The sequence below is a fragment of the Panthera tigris genome, chromosome F2 (genome assembly GCF_018350195.1).
Source record: "Panthera tigris isolate Pti1 chromosome F2, P.tigris_Pti1_mat1.1, whole genome shotgun sequence".
NCBI lineage: Eukaryota > Metazoa > Chordata > Mammalia > Carnivora > Felidae > Panthera > Panthera tigris.
The window spans coordinates 18,042,809-18,058,049 of NC_056676.1; the positions used below are offsets into that span (position 1 = coordinate 18,042,809).

The following is a 15,241-nucleotide window of genomic DNA, read 5'->3' on the forward strand; positions in this document are numbered from 1 at the left end:
ACAGATTTTAATGTTTTCAAATAATGGTATATTTAAAAGAACATGCCCTAGTAATTTCAAAGACTTTGTTGAACACCACAAAAGCAAAACATGATCTTCAGCAACGGTTTTAAAACTCCTTTTCTGTCCTACCCATTGTCCTACTGACTGCAGCTGCCTCCTGCCCTCAAAGTCCCTGGGAGAGTTCCCATTCCTTGTCTAAGGATCCTCTTGCCCTCCTTTTGCTTTCCATCCTAATTCTCCTTTGCAAAAGCTCAAGAACTGGTCTAGTAAGGGTCTAGAACTGTCCTTGGAGGGGGGCAGAGGAAAGAGATTAAGAGAGGCAAAACTAGAATTATCAGAATTATCTTTGGCCCTTAAGGGAAGAAGAGGAAGGGGAGAACACAGTTTTGTACTAAACATTTGTATACTCATTTTTACTAGTGATATTTAAGAACGACTTAAAATAATTAACTGGTCTTAACAAAATATGCAGATCACTGTAAGTTCTGTGGTTGAAATGTTGATTCTTATTCAAAGAGTCTTCTAAATGAAAGCAGTTTAGCTAAAGATAATAAATAAAAAGGAATAGACTCTCAAGTATTTTAAAGGGATGATAAAGACTAGTGTTCATATTTATGGGTCTAAAAAGAACATTATTTTGATTTGAAGTTCCCAGTACAAAATTAATTTGGTGGTGAGTGGGGTGGTAAATTCTATCAGTTATTATTATCATCACAAATGATTAGTCTATACTTGGACACTCCTGGTTAGCTCAGTGCTACCTCTTTAGGATGTCCTTATACACCTCACATGATAGTTTGTGACAGGTGCAGTGATACTTATTCCAAATATTCATTCTTTTATGAAATTCTGTTGACCCTGGCACAAAGCCATTGAATTGTCTGTTCATGTTTGCTGCTCTACCAAATGAATACCTTATACAATATTTCAGACCAATATTGCTTGAGATAGACAGCTGGATCTAAACACATCCAGCAACACAATTTCTGCTTAGTGGATATCAGTCTCCCTTAGAATATTGAATATAGCTTTAAATTACTGAAGAATTCTACCTAGGATAGCAGGGGTCTGTGCTTCTGCCAAAAATATAGCTGTACTAGAAATTCAATAACTGAACCTAACACCGGTCATCGGTTGTTGCAAATTATTTCTTTCAGAGCATGTACATTGGACTGCTGGCTCACTTTCATGCAGGGGCTGGGTGTTCCTGTTACCTTTTAATTCTTCCCAACTGGGAAATAATTTACTTTTTTTTTTTAAAGTTTATTATTTAGAGAGAGAGCATGCATGCACACACACAAGTGGGGGAAGGGCAGAGAGAGAGAGAATCCCAAGCAGGCTCTGCACTGTCAGGTCAGAGCCCGACGTGCGGCTTGAACTCATGAACTGTGAGATCATGACCTGAGCCAAAACCAATAGCTGGAGGTTTAACCCACTGACCACCCATGTGCCCCAGGGGAAACATTTACTTTTGAGTCTGAAACTTAGAACGCACTGTTTCAGTGTTATGTGGGGAGCTATTCTCTTAGTTCAATTCATAAATAACCTACAAGGTAAATAGTACTCCAGAGTCTATACACTACAAAGACTTGAGTTATCATTTGATGTGCTTCCCTCACCTACCGTGGGCAGGTGGAACAAGGATGGATGCCCTAGGCAGAACCTCCTTAGCATCCACTGAGGATAGAGGAAGCAGTCCTAAAAGGCAGAACTGCAGAAACACAGCGGGGAGACTGGCATCACATTGGAAATAAGGAGTTAGAGTCTGCTCTAGAAAATCTTCAAGTTGCCTTTATTTTCATGTGAATTAATCAGATGTCTTAGCAGTTCTCAGTGCAATTTGTTTTGTGAAATATATTAGGTATTCAGTGTGGCTGTTTTCAGGTTTATTATGCAATATTCTGATTCATGAAAATATTCCATTAAATGCAATCGCTCATGTAATTACTTTGCTTAATCTAAAGCATACTTTAATTAACATTGCACAGAATTCTGATTTAATCAATTAGATTTTATCTAGTATAACTTAGCTGTAAATACTTTTTATGATGCAGCAGCTCAAAAGAATTATTGAGAGTAAAGGTAATATATGATGCTACCTAAAACTAACAAATTTCCTGTGTTAAGAAAACTAAATCATAATTTGAGCTATAATTTTATTATTTGGAAAGTTAACTATAAAGAATAGATTATTATGTCTCCATTAATAGTATGTTAAAAACAATCTCATCAGGAGTGTTAGAATTTAAAAAATAGGCTTTATTGTTTTATGTATTCCCCAACAGTTAGGCTTGAGAACAAAAGATTAATCTCAAGCAAGACTGACCACTTTTTGGCTTTGTAAATAGGCTCATTAACATCAATATCTCACGATACTTGTCCACTCCTCATGGGTTTTGTTTCGTCCCAAAAAGATATGTTGAAATTCTAACTGCCTGTACCTCTGAATGGGACCTTATTGGAGGCACCTGGGTGGCTTAGTAATTAGGCACCTTATTGGGGGCACCTGGGTGGCTCAGCCAGTTAAGTGTCGACTTTGGCTCAGGTCATGATCTCGTGGTTCATAGGTTCAGGCCTGCATCCGGCTCTGTGCTGACAGCTTGGAACATGCTTTGGATTCGGTGTCTCCCTTTCTCTCTGCCTCTCCCCGACTTGTGCTCTGTCTCTCTCTCTCAAGAAAGACTAAACATTAAAAAAAAAAAAAAAAAAAAAAAAAAAAAAAAAAAAAAAAAAAAAAGAATTGGACCTTATCGGAAACAGGGTCACTGCAGATGTAATTCGTTAAGATGAGTTCATACTGAAGTAGGGTGGGCTCCTAATCCAATATGACTAGTGTCCTTCCAAGAACATGGCCATGTGAGGACAAGAGACACACAGGGGGGGAGGCCATGTGAGAGGAAGGCTAAGTTTGAAATTATGTAGCAGCAAGGAACACCAAAGATTGCTGGCAACCAACCAGCAACTAAGAAGAGGCAAGGAAGGATTCCCTATAGGTTTTAGAGGAGGCAGTGCCCTGACCTTCCTTGATTTTGGACTTCTAGCCTCTAGAACTGAGATGACAAATTTTTATTGTTTTAAGCCACCCAATTCGTGGAAACTTGCTAAGGCAGTCCTACAAAACTGATATACTCACTAAAACGATCTGAGAGTTACAACTTAACATAACCAGAATCTGTAAAATTGCTTTTAATAGTAGTGGGGATGGGGAAGTGTCTTGCTAAACTATTTTCAAAAATGCAGGTGCTGTTTTTAGTTTGAACTTTTCCATTCCTAAGCAAGTATTGATATAAATAAAACACTTTTTGTTCTCAGCACCCCTCCTCACACATAGCACCTAGCAATGTGCCTTGAACATACATCATCCAACAGTACATTTTGTGACTTAGTTTTAAAAGATTAAAAATGAAAATATCCTATAAATATTAAAATATCCACTTATAGAATTTGAGCTGTAAAATATATACAGTGCTACCGAAATGCAAGAGTAATCACTGAAAAGAATTTACATGAGGTTCATAAAGGCAAAATTTCATTCTGAATTGATGAGTGGATAATAGAGAAACTATATACCCAGCTAGTCTGTGGATTATTTAGCTTGTATATTTTCTGTTGACCTCTTTTCGGCTTTGAAAAAGAAATACTCAGCACCTGCACTATGTGAAGGGCAGAGAAAACTAAAATAATAATATAAATGTAAGTTCTTGATATTAACTTGGTAATCTATGCCATAGGGGATGGAATAGATGGCAACTAAAAATATAATACAAAATTGATTGGGGGGGGGTTATCTATAAGTTATTTTCTTCTTCCTGGATATTCAAGAGTTGTTTGGTGTTGGGTTGTTACAGGGGAGATCATGTTTGATGGGAAAGCATCAATAGACACCAGCAAATGGTCTGGATACAGAAAGCTAACAGGCTGGGGGGAGCACAGCACGCTGGCAATCAATTGGGAGAGTTTCCTGGTGTCAAGGACTCATGATGGCCAGTGGATGACAGCAGGCAAATGTATGCCTTTTTGTCAGGTGCTTTGAGAAGTAGCACCTCTCCATCGTTGGGAGTCTTCAGATGCTTCAGGCCCTTCTGGTCATTCTGGACATTTTGGTTTTCGCCTGCTCTATGGGTAGAAATAATTAGTATAAAAACAACCCTCCAGTCCCAGGTCATGTGTGAGCATCTACCACCAGACTGGATGAACTGAAGTTAAAATTCCCAGGTATACTATTTCTTAGCAGGACTGAGCCTCAAACCTGCCTGAGATCCATTCCTACAAACATATAACTGGAACTACAAGATAAAAAGATATATTAGATTTGTAAAGCATAGAAAAGATTAGTATTTCCTGATTGTCTACTATATTCTAGGTTCTGTGCTAGGCATTTCACATATGATCTCATTTAATATTTCTCTTAAATTTAGTTTTAAATTTTTATTGAAATAATGTACATTTTATTAACATCAAAAAGACTGGGTGGCAAATAGTTGGGAGTTCACTTTAAGAAACACTTTTCCTAGGACACAAAGAAATGGAAAAACATTCCATGTTTATAAATTGGAAAAACAAACATTGTTAAAATGTCCATATTACTTAAAGCAACCTGCATATTTAATGCAATCCCTATCAAAATATCACTTTTCACAGAGATAGAACAAATAATCCTAAAACTTTTATGAAACCACAAAAGGACCCCTAATAGCCAAAGCAATTCTGGAAAAGAAAAACAGAACTGGAGGCATCACAGTTCCTGATATCAAGCTATATTACAAAGCTGTAGTCATAAGACAGTATGGTCCTGGCATAAAAACAGACACACAAATCAATGGAACAGAATAGAAAACCCAGAAATGGACCTATAGCTTTATGGTCAGTTAATCTTCAACAAAGCAGGAAAGACATTAATAGACACTTTTCCAAAGAAGACATCCAGATGGCTAATAGACACATGAAAGATGCTCAACATCACTCATCATCAGGGAAATACAAATCAAAACCATGATGATGTACTATGTCACACCTGTCAGAATGGCTAAATTAACAACACAAGAAACAACAGGTGTTGGCGAGGATGTGGAGAAAGGGGAACCCTTTTAGCACTGCTGGTGGGAAGGCATATAGATGCAGCTACTGCAGAAAAGAGTATGGAGGTTCCTCAAAAAATTAAAAATAGAGTTACCCTTAACCCAGCAATTGCACTACTAGGTATTTATCTAAAGGATACAAAAATGCTGATTCGAAGGGGCACATGCACCCAATGTTTATAGCAGTGCTATCAACAATAGCCAAATTATGGAAAGAATCCAAATGTCCATCATCTGACGAATGGATATACATATTTATTACTCAGGGATAAAAAAGAATGAAATCTTGCCATTTGTAACAATGTGGATGGAACTAGAATGTATTATGCTAAGCGAAATAAGTCATAGAAAGATAAATATCATATGACTTTTCTCCTATGTGGAATTTAAGAAACAGATGAACATACAGGAAAGGGGGGAAAAAGAGGAGGGTGGAAAACAAACCGTAAGAGACTCTTAACAATAGAGAACAAACTAAGGGTTGATGGAGGAAACTGGGGGAGGGATGGGCTAAATGGGTGATGGGTATTAAGGGCATTTGTTGGGATGAGCCCTGGGTGTTATATGTAAGTGATGAATCGTTGAATTCTACTCCTGAAACCAACATTGTACTGTATGTTAACTAAAGAATAAAAAAAAGTGTTAGAAAACTTCCAAAACAAACAAAAAAACACTCTTCCTTTAAAAGGAATATACTTTGTATATTTTTCATAATTAAAAAAAAACAAAGCCAGTCAAATAATAACAAGGTTTATATTAAAAACAGTAGTCCTCTACTTCATCCTTCCTTACTCCCAACTCCCTCTCCTTAGCCCAATAATTCTTAATCTTTTACATTGTTTCTTCTAGAATTTACTTTCTTATGTCTAGGTAACATGCACAACCTGTTATTTCTTGATTTTTTTCTTTCAGTTTTAGATATTGTCTATTGACTTCCTGCTACAGCAGATGAAGATTTAACTCTCCTATACCCCTCCTTTCACATACAGTACTTCTTCCTCCCCTTCAAATATATTTATATCACTGTTTTTGGTTAAATTGATATTTATGGCTAAAATTATTTTAAATATATGAATATTGTTTATAGCTAAGTCATATAGTATATTATTATTTCTTCTCTTCTGTAGCCATTGTTTGCACCACAATTAACAGCTGCATTTTGTTATTATTTTCTTGGTTTCTGTGCTTTTATTACTAATCCATCCCCAGATTTTCTGATAGAAGTAAAAATTGCCTCTGAACATGTGTTCTGTTTCATGTTTATCTTGGAGAATTTCATCTGAGACTTTAGTTCTCCTTCTATTCCACTTTGGTGGTTCTTTAAGCCTGTTTTGCAGCTATTAGACTTTTGTCTTCACTGTTATCTTGAGATTTTTTCCCCATGCCTTTCTCCTGAATTCCTGATTTCTGAGATCCTATATCTTTTTCTTGGTTTAATCCCTCAGTTTGGTAGAGTAGATCCCTCAGGATTTTCCCGAGAAAGGTTAATAATTTAGGACCTCAATTCTTTGAAAATGTTTGTATTTTACCCTCCCTTTTCCTTATCATTTTGCTGGGTGTAGATTTTTAGGACAGAATGGCCCCTGAAAACTAAGGCATTTCTCCATTGTCTTCAAACTTCAGTGGTGCTGTTGAAAAGTCTCATGTTACTCTAGTCCTCTTTCCTTTGTGATCTTCCCCCCAACCCCCCACTCTTTCTGGAAGTTTTCAGGCTCATCTTTTCATCCTGAGAGGATTTGCGTTTCCTTCTACCAAATTCTTGGAGGGGATAACCAATCTGGGATTAGTCTGAATTAAATTCTTGGCTAGAGGTGTATCAGACCATTTAAGTAATCTGAATTTGGCCCACAAATTGGTGAGAACTGACCTATGATTCAGCTGTAGTTTCTCCCCTCTCTACTCTTGCCAAATTTTGAAATAGTCAATTGTCCCTTGAAGACAGTATGGGGGTTTATTTATAATTTACCCTTAAACTGAAGGTATAGCCCTTTGGAATCTTAGAATTCTGGTAGGAGGAGAATCTGTTATTAGACTTCCCACTTTGGAGTAGCCTTGGGCTTTGTTCTCTGTTCCCATCCTCCAAAATGCTGTGAAAATCAAAGTCTGCACTCACCTATTTTGACAGATGCTCTCAGGATAACAGCGTACCACTTACCTTTCTAGGTTCCTGCCTTCACTCAATGCCTAACTGGAGATTTTCTTACTTTCTTGTTTGATGTCTTAAAGATGATTAAAAAATTTTATTTTGGGGCACCTGGGTGGCTCAGTCGGTTAAGTGACTGATTCTTGATTTTAGATCAGGTCATGATCTCATGGTCATGAGATTGAGCCCTGTGTTGGGTTCTGTGCTGACACTGTGGAGCCTGCATGGGATTATCTCTCTCCCTCTCTCTCTCTCTGCTCCTCCCCTGCTTGCACTCTATCTCTAAAAATAAATAAACATTTAAAAACATTATATTTTGTCCAGAAGTTTTAGTTATTTCCAGCAGTCCAGACACCTGTCCTGTCACATTCTTGAAAATGGAAATATCGGGGCGCCTGGGTGGCTCAGTCGGTTGAGTGCCGACTTCGGCTCAGGTCACGATCTCGCGGTCGGTGAGTTCGAGCCCCGCATCGGGCCCCTGTGCTGACAGCTCAGAGCCCGGAGCCTGTTTCAGATTCTGTGTCTCCCTCTCTCTGACTCTCCCCCGTTCATGCTCTGTCTCAAAAATAAATAAACGTTAAAAAAAATTAAAAAAAAAAGAAAATGGAAATATCACTTAAAAAAAATTTTTTTTTGTTAATGTTTATTTTTTTTTTTTAATTTTTTTTAACGTTTATTTATTTTTGAGACAGAGAGACACAGAACATGAACAGGGGAGGGGCAGAGAGAGAGGGAGACACAGAATCTGAAACAGGCTCCGGGCTCTGAGCTGTCAGCACAGAGCCCGACGCGGGGCTGGAACTCACGGACCGTGAGATCATGACCTGAGCCGAAGTCGGCCGCTTAACCGACCAAGCCACCCAGGCGCCCCTATGTTTATTTATTTTTGAGAGAAAGAGACAGAGTGCAAGAGAGAGAGGGGCAGGGAGAGAGAGGGAGTCACAGAATCTGAAGAAGGCTCCCAGGATACGAGCTGTCAGTACAGAGCCCGACCTGGAGCTCAAACCCACAAACCTTGAGATCATGACCTGAGCCAAAGTCAGATCCTAAACTGACTGAGCCATCCAGGTGCCCCATATATCACTTTTCTAAGTCTCAATTTACTCATCTGAAAAATGACGATGATAGTAGTATCTACCTCATATATTTGAGTAATAAATGAGATTATCAGTATAAAGTTCTTAACACTGTGTCTGGCACCTCAATTAGTGTTTACTTCTTCTTTTTTTTTTTTTTTTTTGTAAATGGTATTCTCAGAGTCTGAACATGAAAGCTTTATCTTGCTGTATTTGTACAGGTATATGAGGCACTAATGCCAGTGATGAAGATGTGAAGCACCTGCGGTCTCGTTAAGTTGTATATTTATTAAGAAATACAGTTCATTTGAAAAGTTTCCATTTCAAATGAAAACCAAGAGATTACACATTAGTAGCCTAGATCTTAACTGAGAAAAGGAGATTTAGCAGTGAAATCCTTAATGTGTACATTTCTTGAGACAATAGAGTTTGAAAATATCCCCTCTCCCCCTTAATCAAATAGAACTCTAAACGTATATAACATGGATGCTTCTCTTACAGCAAACTAGGGTATGTTCAATTTTTTTTCTTTTACCAATTTTTTATTGCCACAGAAATGTAATTGCATGAGTAGGTCCTTTTAAAGTGCACAGATATGTTCATTCTAAGAAATTGCTCTTCTCTTTAAAAAAAATTTCCCCCACTGCCAGGTGGTTCTTGCACAGAATTAGCTCTCTCTCTGGTGGTTGCCCTGACCCTTGGGCTGTCTCAGGGACATTCCTTTAGTAGGTGTATTGTGATGTTCTTCACAGCCAGCATGGTCTCTGTACAGGTCGGTTTGATGAGCATCTCTGGGAGTAAAAATCCAAAATGTCCAGTGTCACGAAGTTCAAAAGCAAATGTGTAGGGTATTCCATTTTTGTAGGCCCAATCCATTGAGCTACCAGAGCTCACATCTAAAAATAAAAAAAAATAAAAAAAAAGAAGAGCCTCACTAAAGAGTCTGCATAACTTTCAATGTTTATGTGTAGTACTTGCTTACTAAGCTATCCTAAATCCTCACAATTAAATACTGTTTCAACAAGAATGATTTAACAGTGGTTCCTTGGCAGTGGGCTCATGGAACTAAAAATCCTACCTGCCATCATCTTTGAGGATCTAGTGTAAGTAGTAATGCTTTTCTAGTGTGATGATCTCAAGATTTCTCAGCCTCAATTCCAATAACATTTATCTTCACCCACACTTCAGCCCCCACCTCTCCCCCTCTACAAACTAATCCCTGGCTCAGTTTCTTTGCTTTCACTCCTTGAGAGGAAGCTGGAGAAAGTCTTTGCTGTAAAATCACTCTAGTCACTGACAGCCTGTTCCTGGCTCCCTGGAGCCAGCTGCTCCAGGCTCCTTTTTCTAGACCTTCACTTAATGAAGTTTTCTCACGCTCTTATGGTCCTGCCCTTCACTTTGCCATTGTCCCCAGGTCCACACAAGGTAATCAGCCCACCACCTCCTCTACTGACACCACAGCCCTCTGGCTTTCTTCCTTCCAGCTCAGAGGAGGAGAGGATGCTTGTTTTTTACAGGTGTCATCTTTTGATTCTATTCATCATGGTCTTCTCTGGTCTCTGGTCTTCTCTGGGACCTCGTTTCATTAATTAAACCACCCTCTCTTGCATCTGCATTGACCACAATATTCAAGCACTGATTTCCTATAGCACTTCCTTCTTGTGCTATATACCATCCTCCTTGTCTTGGTCCTTTTGCTTTAGAATGCAAAGAGACTCTATATATGTTGCCTCTGTATCCTCAGCCACTTTCAATCTGGTTCTTGCCTCTACTTGTCTATGAAACCTTAGTTCTTGAAGGTCACCAATGACAGCAGGCCTAATCTCCTTTCTTGTTGTTGTTGTTGTTGTTGGTGGTGGTGGTGGTGTTTTTTTTATCCCCCCTCTCAGATGCCACTTTCAACCTCTCAACAACATTTAGCGTAGCTGATAATCCACTGGCAACTCTCTCCTCTCTCTGGCTCTTGTGACCTCACATGCTTGTGAGCTTGTCGGCACAGAGGTGAAAGTGCAGGCATTAGAGGCAGACTAAGGGCTCAGGCTGTATGTGTCCCACCACCTACTGTGACTTGTCTGAACCATAATCTCCTCTTTAGAAAACGAGATTATAATACCTGCTGCATGGTGGTGTTGTGGAAATTAAATGAAATAATGTGCTAAGGGACATAAGCCCCTATTATTTTGCATCTTGACACCCCAAAGTGCCTAGTATGTCATTTTTTAGCATAACAGGCTCTTAATAATTGTTTAATAAATTTTTAATAGAAGAATCTTTATATACTTTTTTCTTGAAATCAATGTGATCCAGACTGACCTAACACTATTACTATTAAAAAACTTTTCAGAGCATGTTCATCTGCTCAAATAATACCACTTTTTATGCTGCTTCTGTCAGGACAAGTTAGAGATAGATTATTAAGTTAAGACAATTAAATGACTTTGCTGTTTCTCAGGCTCCTCTTGCTTTGGTTAAGGACAAAAGGTAGGCGGTGGCTTCATTGTCCCTCTGGATTAGAGTACACTGGAAGTGCAAATAGTAGTCATAGAAGCCAAAGTCAGAGTCAATACGTGCCAAGAGTTACGTCATGGTGATGTGACAGCCTCATTTCTATGGTAACAGATTGTTCTTGGTAAATATAATACCATGACTGTAACTTCATACCAAGCTTAAAAGGTGAAGTGTAAGATTTTTAAAAATTAATATTAAAAACTAATGTATATTATGTTGGTGATAATTAGGAATATGACTTTTAAAAAAAATGCTATCTTTCCTCCTTCAGCATGGCCGTACTGAAAAACAGTTCTAAAGAGGTCTGCATGAGACCAATGATCATAGACTTTGCAAAAAATTCTAATACATAAGACATTCTCATTATTAGGATAAACTTACATGATAAGCAATGTTAATTGACAAGCCAAGCTTTTCTTCTGAAGGCTCAAGAAAGTGAGTGGTTAGGAATATAATAATGGGTAGGTTAAAGAAATCAAGGAGAAATTTCGTACTTCACTGAAAGTGAGATTGGGTGCCACTCTCTATACATACACATACAACCTGTGTGTGTGTGTGTGTGTGTGTGTGTGTGTGCGCGCGTGCATATGCAGACATTAAGATGTATATGATTTCATGCTAAATTTTCCAAGTCATATAATTAATGAATTTTAGAGTTTAAAAGACCATGAGAAATGACCTTGTCCAATTCCTCACTTAAAAGTGGTGGAAACTGAGGCCCAGGATTAGTATCTTGGCCAAGATTGTATCACAGTTAGCAGCAGAATTAGGACTAGAATCCATGCCTTCTGATTCTTCAAGTTCTTTCCATATACCCAGTTGTTCTTTATTTCATATAAAGTAAGAAATATTTTAATTACCTTTTAAGGGGAAATTCAGCTTTAGGTGTTATGTAAAAAACAGAATTTCCTAACAAGAATGGTGGAGGAAAGGAATAAAAGGGAAGCTCTTTTAGAGCTGAGATATTACTTCATTACCTTCTCAAGGCCCATTTCCACCCTTATAGTAGTTACAATTGCTTAAGGAGCCCACTTGGGCACTTTCTACTGTCATAAGATCTCAATTCAGCTTTGTAGTCATTACTACATGCTTAGAATATTCTCTGCTTAGAATTTATTTAAATTGGTACAATGATTTCTGTCATGCAGTGTAAAACTAACCAGATATAAACTCCCTTCATCTTCCTTGGCTAATTTGGTTGTCAAAAATTTCTCTTTAAAGGGGAACACACTTTCTGTTTTTTTAAAGGGAAGTCATCATACAGGATCTTGGTTCAAGAGATGATTCTAAAACAAAATACACAGGAAACTTACACAATGTGCTGGAGGCAGGTCCATATCTATATTGTACCCCATATACCGACCGAAGTGCATTCACAGCTTTATAAGCTGCAGATTCCTGTGAGGGAAAATGGAAAACTTCTATCACTTTCCATCACTGCATTGAAACCTTTGGAAACACTGGCATGTTGTCTGAGCATTATCAGTCATCAATTTGGAGAGCAAGGTTGGGCACATTAGGTAATAGCTATGTTTAATAATAATATTATTCTTCGACACGTGCTGCAGTTTACAATGTGTTTTGGAACACATTATTTGCTTTGACTGATGCTCACACCAGACCAGTGATCAGTAATATTTCCACTTGACAGACAAGAAAAGAAAGGCTCAGCAAGGCTGGGATTACATGGCAAGGAGCGGTTAAGTACCCATATCTTCTGATGCTGATTTAGTGTTCTGTCCTCTTCATTTTTATTCAGAGGCACTTGTTTTTATAAATTACAAAATACTTGATAGGGAAGAACGTCAGTCTTCCTCAAGGCTACATATGCAGTGTTTAGCAATGTGCCTATGTATAACAGATGCTTAATCAATATTTCTTGCATGAATGTTGAATAAGCATAGCTCTGCAAGAGTATCAAGATAATCTTATTGATCCTTAAGTACATACTTCAGTGGCTATGTACAAGGTATTTAAAGCACATTTGCATCAATTAAGAAACCCTTTAGTTCAGGAAGAGTGACTTCTCATATGCTATTCATTTATCCCCAGGGGAATGGGAATACAATTTCAGAATGCTCCATGACTTCTAAGGTTACATACGCCTCTGACGGAGCTCAGGTACTGCTAAGATGTAGAAATTCTGAGGTGGAACTCTTCCAATCAATGCCAAAACTCGGAAGAATAATCAACACAACAAAACTACTAAAATGTGAATATTCTAACATGAACTGAAAGGATACGGACTACACTTCAAAACATTTTCAAATGGTATAGCAGCATTAGTTTCAATAAGGAGTCAGAGAAGTATTGTATGACCAGCAAGAGGAAAAGAAGTATGTTGAAACCAGTATACAACTCTCCCATTTCAATTTGCCTATGAATAATTTAATACATTAGTTGAAGTACTCTGGGCAACGTGGTGCCGTGTGTTGGCCTTGGCTGCAGCTTGCTGTCCTCATTCACCTCAGGGATGAATAAAGCAGCCTCTGCAGCAAATGCCACTTGTTGTGGGTATTAAGGGGCCAGGCTCCAGAACCTGGCAGACAATTTATTATTGATCTCACTGATGATGAATTTCTCCTCTCAGGAGCCAACAGAGAAGGAATGTAAACACCCTAATACCAAAAACCTTTATGGAGAATGTTCTAAGATTTTAACATCTTCTCCAATGGTTTTAGCAATATTCCATGGCAAGGGCAGATATTTCTACATTTAGAAGATTATTGCATTCTGCTGGTGGGGAGAGTTTTGTTCCTCATTATTCCGGAGGACTAAATTCCCACCCCGAAATCTACTAAGAAAAAAAAACACAACCTCTTGGCCTCTTTGCAAAAAAACCATAGGCATAGCTTTAGCCTTTTGAGCTCCCTGCACTTCTGCCACTCAGGTGCAGGTGCATGTTGGTGAGAGGTTTAGATAGGATCATTCCACAAAAAATGAAAACTTCATAACATTTTCCAAGAATTATTTTCCAGGGTTGTGTAGCTAGACACCTATTTGAAAGAGTTTAAGCAATTCCTCCTTTCTTTATTGTTTCCTCTTTCCACTTGTCCCAGGCCTCACTTATTAAAAACATTTTTTTTAATGTTTTTATTTATTTTTGAGAGAAAGAGAGAGACAGAATGTGAGCAGGGGAGGGGCAGAGAGAGAGACACACACAAGAATCTGAAGCAGGCTCCAGGCTCTGAGCTGTTAGCACAGAGACCAACGTGGGGCTCGAGCTCATGAACCGCGAGATCATGACCTGAGCCCAAGTTGGAGGCTTAACTGATGGAGTCACCCAGGCGCCTCCAGGTCTCACTTATTGAACCTCAGCTAAATAAGGATTATGTTTTTTATTCATTTTTTTCCTCTTCTTTTCTTTCTGAGAGAGAATGTGTGAGTGAGTGGGGGAAGGGCAGAGAGAGAATCTCAAGCAAGCTCCATGCTCAGCGGGTCTTGAATTTATGACTCTGAGATTATGACCTGAGCTGAAATCAAAAGTCGGATGCTTAACCAACTGAGCCACTCAGGTGTCCCCAATTATTTCCATATTTAAAGCAGCTTAATGAATGACCTAAAAATGTTAGCAGAAACACAGACTCTACCATATTGATGGAAATGTTTTTGAACAATTTATTAGAATTTAATGGTTTCTGGTTAACATTCAGAGACTACCTAGTTTCTGAGAATTTTAATCTTGGCTGTAATGACTTAGCTTATAGGTAACCTGGTAACAGGATTTCTCAACAGTGGCACTATTGACAGTCTGGACTAAATAACTCTGTGCTGTGGAGGCTGTCCCATACATTTAGCAGTATCCTTGGCTTCTATCCTCTAGATGCCAATAGCATCCTCCAGCCTTGTTGTGACAATCAAAATGTCTTCAACCTTGTTCAATGTCCCGTGGGAGGCAAATTCATTCTTGGTTGTGAATCACTGATCTACTCTTTATACCACAACCTCCAACCTAAGAGAAAATTAGAATAGGCTTAACTTCTGATAGCAAGCTAAATTCAAAATATGGAGAACATTCTCATGTAATAGATTTAATATATGGCATACTCCATATTATCTGTTGTGAGACCATAAATAGACATTGTGCCCAATCCAGAAAGGGGTGAATATTTGCCTAGAGAAGCTTTGTGTGATACAGGGTGGTTAAGCTGTCAAGTTAACAACAACAACAACAACGACGACGACGACGACGACGACAACAAGTCTGTTGACACAGAGTAGCTGAAGAATAGCATTCTTAAATAGAACTACCACCTTTACAAAATTCCTCAAGAAAGAGAATTTGCTCAGAATTCTTTCTTGGAAGGCCAAGAACAAAATTCCTTTTTTGGACAGAATACGAGCCTTTCCTCAGGCCTTCTTCCTCATGTTCCCCATTCCTTCCAGGTCCTGGACATCTAGATCTGGGATTCCTGCAACTCCAACCAACTGGT

At 38.5% G+C, this 15,241-nt stretch overlaps 1 protein-coding gene across 2 annotated transcripts in view; it reads right to left on the minus strand.

The window, feature by feature from the left end:
- The window catches only part of CPA6 (carboxypeptidase A6), a 360,254-nt gene that overhangs the window by 15,909 nt on the left and 329,104 nt on the right, over positions 1 to 15,241 (minus strand). The window contains exons 10-11 of one of the 2 annotated variants that reach the window (XM_007080679.3): positions 12,122 to 12,206; positions 8,668 to 9,196 (exon numbers count right to left, since the gene is read on the minus strand). In XM_007080679.3, coding sequence (XP_007080741.1) covers positions 9,009 to 9,196; positions 12,122 to 12,206 — 273 coding nt within the window. In that variant the 3' untranslated portion in view covers positions 8,668 to 9,008. Of the gene's footprint in view, positions 1 to 8,667; positions 9,197 to 12,121; positions 12,207 to 15,241 lie in introns of those variants that run through there. The other variant, XM_042973342.1, reaches the window with a different exon arrangement.